Source organism: Dermacentor variabilis, chromosome 11 (assembly GCF_050947875.1).
Source record: "Dermacentor variabilis isolate Ectoservices chromosome 11, ASM5094787v1, whole genome shotgun sequence".
In the NCBI taxonomy this organism is placed as follows: Eukaryota; Metazoa; Arthropoda; class Arachnida; order Ixodida; family Ixodidae; genus Dermacentor; species Dermacentor variabilis.
Window position 1 is genome coordinate 103162912 of NC_134578.1, and position 15115 is coordinate 103178026.

Here is a 15115-nt window from a genome sequence, read left to right on the forward strand (position 1 = left end):
TTTGTAAGAGTTTCGCTGGGCATCCATTTCCTCTGGGCTTCTATAGTGAGTCAATTTTTTTTATTCTGGACTTATACACCACCATGTTTAGTCTGCTTTACTACATGGATTATCTGTTCGTTTTTTATCATTATCTTGAGACAACCAATCACGATTATCTTGGCCCGCTATGGCCTTAGTAGGATTTGTGTAATTAATTCCCTAAATCATTATTGCCATTTAAGGAACAATATTTGCAGGCAGATTATTCATGCCTGAAAAGGGTCGTGAAAATGTTGGTATAGTTAAGAGTCTGAAAAATGTTTCTACAAAAACCTTATACATACCTTGCTGCCCATGGACTGTTAAATTTGTCGTTATGATAGTCTGTACGCCTACACTTTCAAAATGCAGGTTGCTGTGCTTCAGGCTATGTCAAGATGAAGATACAGTCACTGAATATGCATTCGGCAACTTTCATATGGGTGGTATGCCGTGCTTGCAGTCCACCTCAGCAACGAAGATTAGTTACAGCAGACAATTCTGAAAAATTGCCCGTGATGTATAGTCTGAGGCTTTATAGGGAAGGAGGACTCTCTTTCATGGTCAACGCAAGATGGGCACCTTGTGTATATGTTTGTGGGGTTCCTAGCTATGTTATTCGGAGGCTTATTCTCGCCGAGTGCTTGTTTTGGTATTGTATTGGGAACACCGGCTTCTGCGTCCTTTTGATCAGGGCACATTCTCTTATATTTATGTTGCCCTGTGGCATTCATTGTCCTGAAGACCACAAAACAATGAAAACTGGGCACAGGCGTAAACTACGTATAACATCTGCCAACATTGGATGCAGACAGTTTTGGTCAAGTTTGTGATATAAGAAAATAAATATGCTAAGCAACTGACAGTATTGTAGATTACTTTGCTGCAGTGCATATACAAGCATACTTTTATCTGGAAAATATGAAGTGTGTCATCAAAACATTAGTGGAAACATTACACTTTGCAGTAGTGGCTGTATGGCCGATTGCTACACACCAACTCAACTCGCTTTTTAATTTTAGAGCACAACTCGCTTTGCAATTTTTTTTAGCAAATGCTAAGTTGCCTGCTGAAACTCTGGTGCAAAAGGAAGCCTGAGTAGCTTGTTATAGAGAATCTTGCCAAGCCCATAAGCATGCCAAGATCAAAGGTACTGCAATTGCCACCGTAGTTCAGCAACACAACGAAAAATAAGGAGAAGGAGACGAAGCCATCAATTTCAGCGACGGCACCCAGGAAGCTTGATTGCAATTTCCAGGTTTCACTGACTTTACGGACAACCTGTTCCGCAATGTTTGTAACGTGTGTGAAAGAATTAACACGGCAAGCTGGGCGAGTTGGTGATTGAACAGGTTCCTATGGGCGGGCAGCACAACCCGGATGAAAGACATAAAATGCAGCTGTGTTGCTGCGAAGATAACTATGAAACTGCATGGCGAAGCGCTCTTTAAAAATCCAGGCGCCATTGTGCACCAATTTTTCTTACCAAAAAATTGGGCATGCATTAGATTTCTACTTTCTTAAGGAGCTTTAATGTCATTTCTACGTCCGTGTTCTACTTTGCAAACATAGAAAATGTGCATGCATTTGAATTGGGGCCATGTTAAAATCAGGCAACTTCTGCTGAATGAATCAGCAGTATGTCATTATCTTTTTGCACCTAGCGTTTCTTTGTTGTAATTGGTTCATATCCTGGAATACAAATTAAGTTAGCTAAACCTGTTTTAGTGCACTAAATAAATTATCATGTTTGATGACTTTGCATTGTTTATTCTTGTTGATACAGTAAAACCCTGTTAACTCAGAGATTTGAGATGCCTCTCCTGAGTATTACACAAGAGGATCTCTAGAGAAGAACTGAAAAATACATGGGGTTGACACCAAGCCAAAGAAAATTTTCAACTTAGCCGATATTTTGAGGTATCAGTGTTCGAGTTAACGATGGCTTACTATATTTCCATGCTTGGACTTATAGCATGTAATCAACTTATTCAGTTTCGTGTGCTGTTTATGCCCTGTTGACTGCTCCAAGAGAATCTGAGCGATTGCAGTTGGAAGTTTGCTTGTTATTGCCATTGAATGCACTTGGTATGACAACTATTAATGAGCAATTTAAGTTTTGCTATGACAGATATTTATTAGTAGGGGTGTGCGAATATTGAAATTTTCGAATACGAATTGAATACAAGTAAGGCAAAAAACTGTTTTCGAATATCGAATCGAATACCGAATGTGTGTGTAGATTCAAGAAGTTGCAAAACGTGGTAGCAATAGCTTCATTACTCTTTAAAAAATAATATTGCATTTTACAAGGCTGCTGCAGGTTAAAAAGGCACTCATTACAGATAATGCGCTCACGTTATGACAGGTAATGCTCTCAGTCAAGTAATGCCCTTGCTTATGATTATCAAGAAGGAAAATTAACTGCTCAACACGTTCAGAAAGTAAACGATCTGTATGCACTGTGACAACATTTCTAACGGTAGAAAATTCACTTGGAACTGAGGTGGCAGGGATGGCGAAGTACTTCTAGGCGAGTACTTAAAAGCGGGTACGTAATGCTGCCAATGGACTGCCACCACTCACAAGGATCCTTGCCCATTTCGAGAAGAAGCTTTTCTGTATAGTCTGTAACTTCCCTCTCAAAGGCAGATGCCAAAGGTGCGTTCTCCTTGTTCATCACTAGACCATCAAAAGGTTTCCATACTGTGGATATCACCAGTGGACACGAACTTGACGCTGGCATGGCAGTGTCCTCACTGGGTTCTACGCCAGCTGCGTGGAGCTCGCTTGTTACAATGTCTTTCAGCCAGATTATCTGACCAGACGCCTGATGAATTGTGTCCTTAAAAGCGCGGATCAAGAAACATGACCAGGTTGGCCACTTCGTCAAATTCGCACTCAGCAAAACGAGTCTTGATACATTTTGTGAGATTGTTAGCAAACGATGAGTTGCCTTTGCAATCTTCGAGGCGACGCAGCATTCCAAAAATAATCGGAATTTGACATGACAATGAGGTGTACTTTCCAGCACTTAAGATCACAGTTGAGTCAAATAAGGGCTTCAATGCCTCGAAAAACTCCATTGCATCTCTTCACTCTACAGAGTTAAAGGTATCTACGGTCGTGTCCGAAGTGGTGAACTCAAGTCCGATGGACTCTTAGAGTTCAAGGAGCCTTGAGAGCATGAGTTACTGATTGTTCCACCTTGTGTCAACATCCTGCACAACATGGAGCATGTCTTCATTCAGCTACATCTGCAGAACGTTCAGCTTTTTCTGTGCATTAGGGCTATGCTTGTAGTGCCCTACAAACGCTTTCGCCGCAGATTCTGCTGATTGCCCGAGTAGACGACACTTCATTGCTGATCGCCAGGGGCAGAGTGTGCGCAAAGCAGGCTCGCTTGGATATCGCCGCTTGGATATTGCGGCCGCTGTGCGTCACGATGTACTTCGCGCAATCGATAGGTAACTCCCAGTCGGTGCATAGCTGCTCCAATGACGCAGCTATGTTCACAGCCGCGTGACTCTCTGGCATATGTCGCGTGTTCAAAGTGAGCTTTTTCATGTCGACCTTCACCGCAGGAAAATGACGCGTGGGGCTTGCAAAACCCTCGTTGGCACGCGAAGTCCAGATATCGCTCGTAAAAGCCAGAGTGCTTGTTCAGTGTTCAAGTGCTTTTCGCAGCTCGTGTCGTTGTACAGGCGCTGGACGAGCACATGCGACAATTTTGTTTGAGATGGCCGACTATAGCACGACTGTACAGCTGCTTCGATCAATGCTTTGAACTGATGTAGTAGAAATTGGGAACCAACGAATGGCTGCCACTTCCTGGTGAAGCGCGTTTTCTTTCCTCTGAGACAATGACTTCTGTCTCTGCTGAAGTATATCATCCAGTGTCGGTTGATTCTTCAACGGAGCTTTTGCGGTGGCCTCCTTTTTGTACTTTTTCATCAACAAAGGGGGCTATTTCATATGATTATGAAGAGTAGTGGTTGTTTCCGTTGGCATTTTAAGAACATGTTCACACGACTAGCACAGAGCTGTCGACGGCGAGAGTTTTGTGTAGTGCCGCCAAAGGATTCTTCTTCCGGCTTTCTTTTCTTGCTTGCTCGGTGGCTCGTCATCTGAAGTTGCTGCCATTCTTGGAGAACACACTTGATCTAGGGCTGTATCAGCAGTGAGATAGTTGCAAATAGCGCAGTGGCGAAATTAGCGTGTTTTGCGTTTGTCTCACGGAGCAGTAGCGCAGAAGGTAGCAAAGAACCGACGATTACATGAGAAAAGCGGGAACACAAGTTGGGAGTCGTCGATGGCAATGTAACGTTCTCCTCGGACATATATTTCTTTCCTTTTTAATTTCCAAACATCTAAAAATTGTCCAGGTAACACTTCTGGGATACATATTTTATCGCATATAGTTACAGAGCTCTAAAGGACATCAAATATGGTTATGAAAGAGCCATAGAATAAAGCTTGGTGAAAAGAAACTGAAACTGATCGTGTCTCACGGGCGTCATGCAGATAGACTGAAACAGAGCATACAAATAATGAGCCGGTCATGCAAAGTTCTCACAAATAAACATTTTCTTAGGAGAATGCGGAGCAAGCATGTAATTCATTACTTGCTCAATTATTCCATCTGTCAGAATATACGCCCTTTGTTATCGTTATTCGGCCCTCTTCGAATATGCATTTCTCGAATCGAATACGCTTCGAATGAGGAAAATATTCGATTCGTATTCGATATTTTGAATATTTGCGCACCCCTATTTATTAGCAATTTGAGCTTCTAGACAGGTGTTAATGGGCATATGCCTACTCCATTTCTACATTAGTACAACTACACTACTGACAGTACTGCTGGCGCTGGCACTTCATCTTTCTCTGCTAATATTTCCCTGAAATACATCAAATATTCGTTCTTTTATTAAAATTAATTAGATGCAATTCATGCAGAGAGAAAATTTATTCTTTTTTTAAAGATATGATAATAGGTTCTCAATGTTTTATCTGATTATTTCTGTGTGCACCCTGGAATGGTACGAATTGAGCACAAGCATTATTTCTTCCGTGTATGCGTTTTTATAGCGATATATTACTGTTAGCACTGCAGGCAGCTATTGCATACTGTTCATTTCGCAACACAGAACAGTCATCACTTACACTTGGTAATACATGCATGGGCCTCTTGCATTGCCCAGGGGGTGCTGCGAAAATGGTGCTAAAAAGCGCCCTCTGTCCTGAACTGGGTAGTACCAAGCTCTGTCGTCTGCTTCGGAAAGCACATTTACAATATGGACCCGCCACTTTCGGTTTTGTTGTACCATGGCTTGCAGCGAATATCGGGCGCCGAATATTTTTTCAGGGGCAGCACGCTGCGTAAAGGCAACAAATTATGCAACGCCGAATACGTGTACGCCGTTTAAGAAATAAGCGGCGAGGTTTTAGCGCGGTGTCAATCGCAAGTGAATAAGCGAGTCGCGTACGAAGTTGAACTTCAGGTAAGGTTTGCACGCTGCTAGATTCAGGCGCACAAATGCGAGGAAATTCTTGCTATAAATGAATTCACAGCAGTGATAAGCAGACATCATGTGTACGGAACTGCTCGAGCGCACGACGGTACGTGCCACGACGGCAGCCGTCTTTCAGCATGCCGCGATGTACAAACAGCTCGAGCGCACAATCGTAAGTGCTGCGACGGCAGCGGTCTTTCGACATGCCGCGAAACGGTGGGCCTCCTGCAATCTTTGTTGACTGCATGCGCTATACAAGTAGTTATGCCTGCAATGTAGTAGTGGCCATCTATCCCTTTCATCATCATCATCATCATCATCATCATCATCAGCCTGGTTACGCCCACTGCAGGGCAAAGGCCTCTCCCATACTTCTCCAACAACCCCGGTCATGTACTAATTGTGGCCATGCCGTCCCTGCAAACTTCTTAATCTCATCCGCCCACCTAACTTTCTGCCGCCCCCTGCTACGCTTCCCTTCCCTTGGGATCCAGTCCGTAACCCTTAATGACCATCGGTTATCTTCCCTCCTCATTACATGTCCTGCCCATGCCCATTTCTTTTTCTTAATTTCAACTAAGATGTCATTAACTCGCATTTGTTCCCTCACCCAATCTGCTCTTTTCTTATCCCTTAACGTTACACCTATCATTCTTCTTTCCATAGCTCGTTGTGTCGTCCTCAATTTGAGTAGAACCCTTTTCGTAAGCCTCCAGGTTTCTGCCCCGTAGGTGAGTACTGGTAAGACACAGCTATTATATACTTTTCTCTTGAGGGATAACGGCAACCTGCTGTTCATGATTTGGGACTGCCTGCCAAACGCACTCCAGCCCATTCTTATTCTTCTGATTATTTCCGTCTCATGATCCGGATCCGCCGTCACTACCTGCCCTAAGTAGATGTATTCCCTTACGACTTCCAGTGCCTCGCTGCCTATTGTAAATTGCTGTTCTCTCCAGAGACTGTTAAGCATTACTTTAGTTTTCTGCATATTAATTTTTAGACCCACTCTTCTGCTTTGCCTCTCCAGGTCAGTGAGCATGCATTGCAATTGGTCCCCTGAGTTACTAAGCAAGGCAATATCATCAGCGAATCGCAAGTTACTAAGGTATTCTCCATTAACTTTTATCCCCAATTCTTCCCAATCCAGGTCTCTGAATACCTCCTGTAAACACGCTGTGAATAGCATTGGAGATATCGTATCTCCCTGCCTGACGCCTTTCTTTATTGGGATTTTGTTGCTTGCTTTATGGAGGGCTACGATGGCTGTGGAGCCGCTATAGATATCTTCCAGTATTTTTACATATGGCTCATCTACACACTGATTCCGTAATGCCTCCATGACTGCTGAGGTTTCGACTGAATCAAACGCTTTCTCGTAATCAATGAAAGCTATATATAAGGGTTGGTTATATTCTGCACATTTCTCTATTACTTGATTGATAGTGTGAATATGGTCTATTGTTGAGTAGCCTTTACGGAATCCTGCCTGGTCCTTTGGTTGACAGAACTCTAAGGTGTTCCTGATTCTATTTGCAATTACCTTAGTAAATACTTTGTAGGCAACGGACAGTAAGCTGATCGGTCTATAATTTTTCAAGTCTTTGGCGTCCCCTTTCTTATGGATTAGGATTATGTTAGCGTTCTTCCAAGATTCCGGTACGCTCGAGGTCATGAGGCATTGCGTGTACAGGGTGGCCAGTTTCTCTAGAACAATCTGTCCACCATCCTTCAACAAATCTGCTGTTACCTGATCGTCCCCAGCTGCCTTCCCCCTTTGCATATCTCCTAAGGCTTTCTTTACTTCTTCCGGCGTTACCTTCGGGATTTCGATTTCCTCTAGACTATTTTCTCTTCCATTATCATAGTGGGTGCCACTGGTACTGTATAAATCTCTATAGAACTCCTCAGCCACTTGAACTATCTCATCCATATTAGTAATGATATTGCCGGCTTTGTCTCTTAACGCATACATCTGATTCGTGCCAATTCCTAGTTTCTTCTTCACTGTTTTTAGGCTTCCTCCGCTCCTGAGAGCATGTTCAATTCTATCCATATTATACTTCCTTATGTCAGCTGTCTTACGCTTGTTGATTAACTTCGAAAGTTCTGCCAGTTCTATTCTAGCTGTAGGGTTAGATGCTTTCATACATTGGCGTTTCTTGATCAGATCTTTCGTCTCCTGCGATAGTTTGCTGGTATCCTGCCTAGCGGAGTTACCACCGACTTCCATTGCACACTCCTTAATGATGCCCACAAGATTGTCATTCATTGCTTCAACACTAAGGTCCTCTTCCTGAGTTAAAGCTGAATACCTGTTCTGTAGCTTGACCTGGAATTCCTCTATTTTCCCTCTTACCGCTAAATCATTGATCGGCTTCTTATGTACCAGTTTCTTCCGTTCCCTCCTCAGGTCTAGGCTAATTCGAGTTCTTAACATCCTGTGGTCACTGCAGCGCACCTTGCCGAGCACGTCCACATCTAGCAACTGACAAATAACTGATGAGCTCGCAGTAACGTATGCGCAAATCGTGCTGCAGCACGAGCTGGTGCATTGGTCGCTTGATGAAGCTTTTAATGACAGCGCTCGAACATTGATGTGCTGTAATCAATACTACCTTACTGCGCTGCCTCAACGTACTGGCTTGAGGTCAAGGATGAGCACATTTAACTCTCTAACCTGTGCTGCTTGTAGTGGGGTAGCGAATTGCCACCGAATCAGCCCGGCCATTTGTGGTCATTTGCACACACCTGGTCACTTCACCACTTCGCACTAGTCGAATTGTTAATTGCCACTGTGGCCAGGTCTCGAATCGTGAATCACGAGCCATGCCTGATGCTATGTTGGTCTGCCGTCGGGACTGTAGGTGCAAAAGACCGAATTTTAGAACGCAGATAATGAAGCAAGCTTCGAGACAGGCGAAGCAGTCGGCATGGCACGAAGTTTCGCTTATCCAGAGCGACGAACTGCAGCTATCCAGCGCGCCCAACGCTCCGCTTCGCGAGGCCTAGAAGCAAAACGGTAGAATCTGTATTTGGGGATTCAGGCCTTTTTGTTCATGGGAGCCCACGACGCAGAAGTAAAGATGGTGATGCTTTTCCGAGGCTGAGCTAGGTCTCTCCGGATCGGTGTCGCCGATTCCTTCTGCTTCCAGCATTACGTCTCACGGAGAGTCCGTTTTCGTTAAACTATAGGCTGTGGCTAGCTCGCAGCGTGGCCGGCGAGGTCTGTGAGAAGTGATGAGCCTTTTCGCACTCACAACAGGGCAGAAAAAAGTGCGAATCGACGCAAAACTCGGGCTAGAAACGTGCTTCGCCACAGCCAGGGCTCAATACTACCCAAGTCGATACTACCCAGATAACGTTTAGTGCGCCGCCACCAGGCGCCGCTACTATACCTCAAACTCCAGCGCAAAATGCCCATAGACTGAGCATATCTATATAAATTCATAAACACCTATTCTAGTATTTTCTTCTTGCAGGTTCGTGTCTGTACCATTTAATAAAAGGAGTAAGAATCCGATATCATTAACATTTTATTAGCTGATGCACTGATGCCATAGTGTTGAAGTTTGCGCTGGCACTAGTAATATTCTGGTCAATAAAGACTTTAGAGACAACCATAAAGACTTCATTTAAAGCTTCTGTTGCAGCCTGCAAGTCCACAGTAATGCTTTCCTTACTACTAGGCAGCCAATAAAAGGGACACACAAACAAGGATTTACCATTTTAACATGAATCTGAACCTATAGAGCTTCATAACCTGACATTAACTTGAACATTATTTTTGTGTGCTCCCTGGAATGGAAAAGTGTGCAAGGTTCTGGGTGAAAATGGAGCCTAGTAGAGATTTTTGATAATTTCTATATGCAGTTTAATAAAGAATATTTAAAATCGGCCAAGAAAATCCTTTTTTTCTAACTGTATCGTCTAAGTAAAAAATTTAATCATGCATGTAGTTATCAAGAGCTTTCATAATTGGTATCTTTAAACAATGCAATGATTGCAAGACACGTGAATCCTCGGAATTCTTGTACATGTGCACATAAAGTTTGGCTTTGATTGGGCCTTCCTAACTACAAACATCTTTTGTTCACAAGTACTAGTAAAAACAATGAATGATTGAAGCAACAAAGATTGAAAAGAAAGATGAAAATAAAGGTGAAAGCTCATAAACTTGGTATTAATGTTGCATATTATTTATTGCATGAAATTTGCCGAGAACACAGAACAGTCTTTTGCAGTTTAACATTTTCCTGCTGTGTCGGTGGTATCCTGATAACCCTTGTGAGCTCCGCTCTTCAAGCGGGCTTTCTTTGCTGTACTTTGATGAAAGCATTTAGCAATAAAATGCATTCCACTGAATTATTTGGTTCTTGTCTCTTTGGTTTCCCAGAGCTAACAGTTGCCGAGTTGGCATGGTTACGAACTCCTGTAGAACCTTGTCAAAACTTATGTTGTACAACAGTATGGCTTTAGAAGTGACTGTCTCCACAGCATGAAGGCAATTGCTGGTGGTTGAAATTATTTGTCGTGTTTTGGAGCTTGTGCAGTATACAGCAAAGCGCCACATTCTTGCTCATCATCCTCTCATATGTAAGAAGCACAGCCTTTGCTTAAGCACTGGTGAAAAGTGAAGAATCCGCTGGTGTCGACTCAGCCAGTGCCAGTGCTCATTTGTTGTTGCACCAGGAAAGCTTTTGATGTCGCCAATATATCTGTGGTTGTTGCGAACCTCATTTGTAGGGCATGAATGGAAATATGAAGCTCCTACAGCTGCAATGCCCCCATTAGATTCATTTTTCGCAATATTCTTGCTGGGGAAATGTCTTATCGTTCTTGCATGTAGAAATACGATGTTGAAGCGTAAATATAGAATAAAAATCTAGAAACATTATCTTTTTTAAACAAAAATAGTTTGACTTGCACCTCTCCTTAATCAGCTAAGTCACACGATGAGATAGACGATGGAGTTCCAGACGAACACCTCACACATAGTCTACATTAAGCTGTACAGTGCCTCCCATCTTGTACTTTTTGAAGGGTAACAGGGCAATAGCATACTATGTCAGATGATTAGTTGCATTCTCCAGAATTTACTGATTGCGGTACTTGCACTGAGCTAAGCCTGGTCATGCAAGCAATGCAAGAAGAGATGTTGAACTTAGCTTCTGTGCGAGGTTAGCATAATTTATTTCTTCAGTTTACCTCATTTATGAATGCATCTGTTAACGTCATTGACATTATTTGTGCTTAGCAATACAATATGTCTCGTGTTGAAACAGCTCAAGTTATCAAAATGTACATGAACAGTATTGCAGCAGTGTCTTGCCATTGAGCTTGGTTGTGCGTTTAGATTTGGGGTGTGTACAGTGCAAGTAGAAACCAGTTTCAGAATAACGCTGGGACAGGTTACCATGTGTTGCATACTGAAATTTACTTTGCTATGTGTTATATAGTAAATAGCTCAGAAAACAACTATTTAACCACCATATTAATCCATGAACTAGTTGTAATTATGCAGCTCACAACTGCATTGTGTGTTGTAATGTTTCTTGGCCTGGTAACTATGCCTGAGCTTCTCTTCATTGTTGATAACACTTTGCCGTCCTCTTTCTCTCTCTAGGTGTATGTCACTGATGGATGAAGAGCGTCATGTTGTGGCCCCTACCATCTACCATCTTGATAATACGCAATGTTACTTTTTATTCGTGGCTGTACATTGTAAACCTTCCTGCTTCTTTGTGACTGATACCTCCAGTAGTGTTACTGATCTACACAATATGATCAATATTTTTCTGCTACGCTCAAATATTTTTTTCCTGTAGGTTCTTCCTTGGCGCTTTCTTTGGTTATTATACTGTTTCAGCCTTTTCATTATGTTTGCATGTAAGCATTTTTTTAATAGTATTCACTGTTTAATGTTGATTAGAAATTCAGTTTGGTCAATTTGCCTCAGTTTAAAAGTTGCAGTGTTTGTTGAATGCATGTGCATTTTCAATTTTTGATGATGTTTTGATTCTTGCAATTGTAAGATGTAATCTTTTGGCACCTTTTGCATTTGATTGTGTCTTGTGCTCCAAGGCAAGTTGAGTGATCGCACTTGCAAGTTCACTTAATACAGGCAATAGGTGTTAATTAGACCACTGTTTGAAAAAACAAATTCACTGAACTTGGCTGCCGTAACTCGAAACTAAGCAATCACACATAACGTATTTCCCAGTCTATAAGTTGTTTTTCTTTTGTAAATTTTTGTTGGTGTGTCTTGTACACCGGTGCAACTTGTATATGGCTCTTTCCTGTTTCTTTCTTTTTTTTTTGAAGTAAACAGTTGTCAAATCGTATTGGATGCTATGGCCTCCAGTGACTCACTGGGTTGACCTCCTCTGGCAGTTTGTACAGGTTGTATGCGCGCTATGGCGATACTGGGTTCTTTTTGTGATAGAGTTGGGAAAGCACGTAGTGCAAGAAGGATGGAGCAGCAACATGAGTGGTGGAAGGCCACAAGTCAACCGACTCCGAAGTCGTCGCATCTGCAGATCACTTTCAAGATACACGCGTCGTTGCACAATCTACACAGTTGCTACCACAGTACATGCCTTCCTCCTCTGTCCGCTGTCCTGCTTTTCACCTTTGTGCACGATTTGGCTTACTGTCGCACACTTTCAGTCGCACATACAGCACAGATAGCACACGCGGACGATGTTATTGCCCTTGGACTTCATACGGCAAATCGCAGCGACCATGATGGCAGAAATACGTAAAATATCATGCTTGCGCATGACCTGCATTCAGTAAGTGAAATGTCATCGTATTGTTTTTTTATTTGTCGCTTACCAACTGAACTGGTGTATCTTATACACCGGTGCAACTCATATACTATTTTGTTCAGAAAAACTGCCGTCTTGAGGGGGGTGCGATTTATAGAATAGTGACTTATACACTGGAAAATACATATTCAGCAAATGTTTGGTCTAATCTGAAATTACAATCAGTATTTCTTCAGTGAAGAAAAAAGCAATTGTCAGTATTAGTATGTTGTCTTTTCATTGCCATTTCATAATTACAATTTCGTTTTCAAATCAAAAGCATTACTATGGTAACCTGTTCTAATTTGTTTTTGCAGCATCGAGGCGTTCCAGCTGTCAAGCTGCAACTACGAAAAGTGACAAGTCACATGAGGGACGCCGTCATCACTGTGACTTCTGTGACTATAAGACTGATAGTATGTCTCATCTGAAAGCACACACCATTGTCCATACAGGCGAGCGGTCATTTGAATGCCATTTGTGCCCTCAGAGATTCTCAGCAAGGAGTCGTCTCAATGTGCACTTGCGCACTCACACAGGCGAGAGGCCATTTCAGTGCCCTTCATGCCTTCGGAGCTTCCAACAAAAGACTCATCTCAATGTACACCTCCGCATTCACACAGGCGAGAGGCCATTTCAGTGCCCTTCATGCCCTCGAAGCTTCTCACTTAAGAGCACTCTTACTGATCACCTTCGCTCCGACACAGGCGAGAGGCCATTTCAGTGCCCTTCATGCCCTCAGAGCTTCTCGCTAAAGTGCACTCTGAGAAATCATCTCCGCACTCACACAGGCGAGAGGCCATTTCAGTGCCACTTATGTCGTAAGACCTTTGCATATAGAAGCAACCTAACTAAGCACCTTAGGCATCACAAGGGCAAGTGACCCTTTCAATGCTACCTCTGCTTTGAGAACTTTTTTGGAAACGGCACATTTTATTTCTCATTCAAGAGCGCTTTGCAAGTGGTAGAGGTTGTGTTAGACAAATACCAAGCTGTGGGATGCTTTCATCATTACTACTTGAGTATTTTTATGCATCTAGTAAACTTTTACAACGCAAACTGTGCTGCCAGTACGCGTGCATAGCTTCGTGCTAGTCCGTGGTAGTGCTCGTTTATGCATGCGTCGAGTTTTACTTGATTCTATTTGTTTGCCTGATTTTGATGGGTGGCTATTATGAGACAACTGCCACAAAATAAACTATCCTTGCTCTGGCAGCCTACGTTTGCTGTTCTTGGATACTGCGTTCTCAGCCCTCGGGCATGGTGTAGCAATGGCAGTGAGAAATGTACGAACATTTTGAAAAGCAAGGGCTTTGCTGCTTGAGCAAGGTCATAAGAAATACCACCATTTGACGACGGCAAGGACATTAAGTGGACATTGTACGTCATTCACATGGAGTTCTACTTCGAAGGTAACAGTATTGCAGAGGATGCACATAAGAGAATGCGTGTATCGGCTCTCAAATAAAAGTGAACTGAAGTCCTCATTAGGTGATGTTCTTGTAAGGTGAACTAGTTCATGTGCAAAGAGGCTGTTGAAATATTATGCAACGCTTTTAAGAGGTCAAGCTCAGTGATATTGCGGAAAGCTTCAGATTTTTTACTTGTGTCCAAAATGAAGACAAATCCCAGCAATCTACTGTCATGCTCCGGCGACAAGCTGACAAATCCAACTTTGGGGACATGTTGGACTTAATGCTACGGGACAAGATTGTATGTGGAATCCAGAACAATATGTTACAGGAAGCAATGGTTTCTCTTGGCAGTTTGACATTGAAGGAAGCTGAGAGAATGGTGCTGGCAGTAGGAGTTGTGGGTAAAGCCATCATGCTCGTGAAGACTGTTGATGTCAAGACTGAACCAAACTGCATAAGCCGATAGATAGGCAAGCAGCACGAAGCACAAATAGGCAAGAAAGTAAAGAGTGGAGAAGGTACGGAAACAAAACACTCGGAACAAGCTTGCAAGTTCAAGAATGCAAAGCGCTTCGAGTGTGACAGGAAGGGGATTGTAATCTGTGTAGGCTAAGTGGCAAGAATTGGAACACCTTCGCTTTAATTGGAAACCTGAACAGAATTGAAGCGTTTTTTTCTCAGCTGTTCATTATTGCCAAAAGCCAAGCATCGGTGCTGAATAACGAATTTATACATCCCGTGCAGCACATGTTCTTCTGTGGAGGCATGAATGAAAATAAACTTTGGTGCACCTTTTTGTGTCAGTCCCTGTGATGTCTACAATACACACTGCGCAATGTTGCCTGAAACCCAGAAGACAGACTTGAGGTTATCTTGCTTACGGGGACTTTGTCTATTGCTGGAAAGGTTATGCTTACAGTTTCCTGCAATTGCAAGATGCGGCCTCTATGACCATAATTTATCATTCAGGGCCATGTTTATGTGGTCGCGACCTCATTCGAGCCATAAACAGACCAGGTGCTACAGTACTGATCCTGAGCAGTACCAGCAGACAAGATGGCAAGGACCTCTAAGAAATGTTGTGTCAAAACGTCTTCCAGCCAGAACAAGGCCTGTTCAGGGCTCCGCTCGTTCTTTTCTATGTCAAAGGACGAGCCGTTTCTTACTTTGTCAAGGTGAGGCCACTGTTGTATGCAATGTGAAACAAGGTGACTGAAAAGCTGGAAAGGCTAGTGAAATCAGGTGTGCTTTCTCCTGTCGCTCACTAAGAATGGGCTATGCCAATTGTGCCAGTGCTCACGAGAGACTGATCTGTGGCAACTACAAGCTAACTCTGAATGCAGCATGCGTCACT

General features: G+C 42.9%; 1 protein-coding gene across 1 annotated transcript in view; it reads left to right on the top strand.

Moving 5' to 3' along the window:
- Nucleotides 1–15115, top strand: part of LOC142563403 (uncharacterized) — a 62048-nt gene that overhangs the window by 23718 nt on the left and 23215 nt on the right. The window contains exon 4 of the mRNA XM_075673956.1: nucleotides 11164–13225. Within this exon, the coding sequence (XP_075530071.1) occupies nucleotides 12765–13225 (461 nt within the window). The 5' untranslated portion in view covers nucleotides 11164–12764. The remainder of the gene's footprint in view (nucleotides 1–11163; nucleotides 13226–15115) is intronic.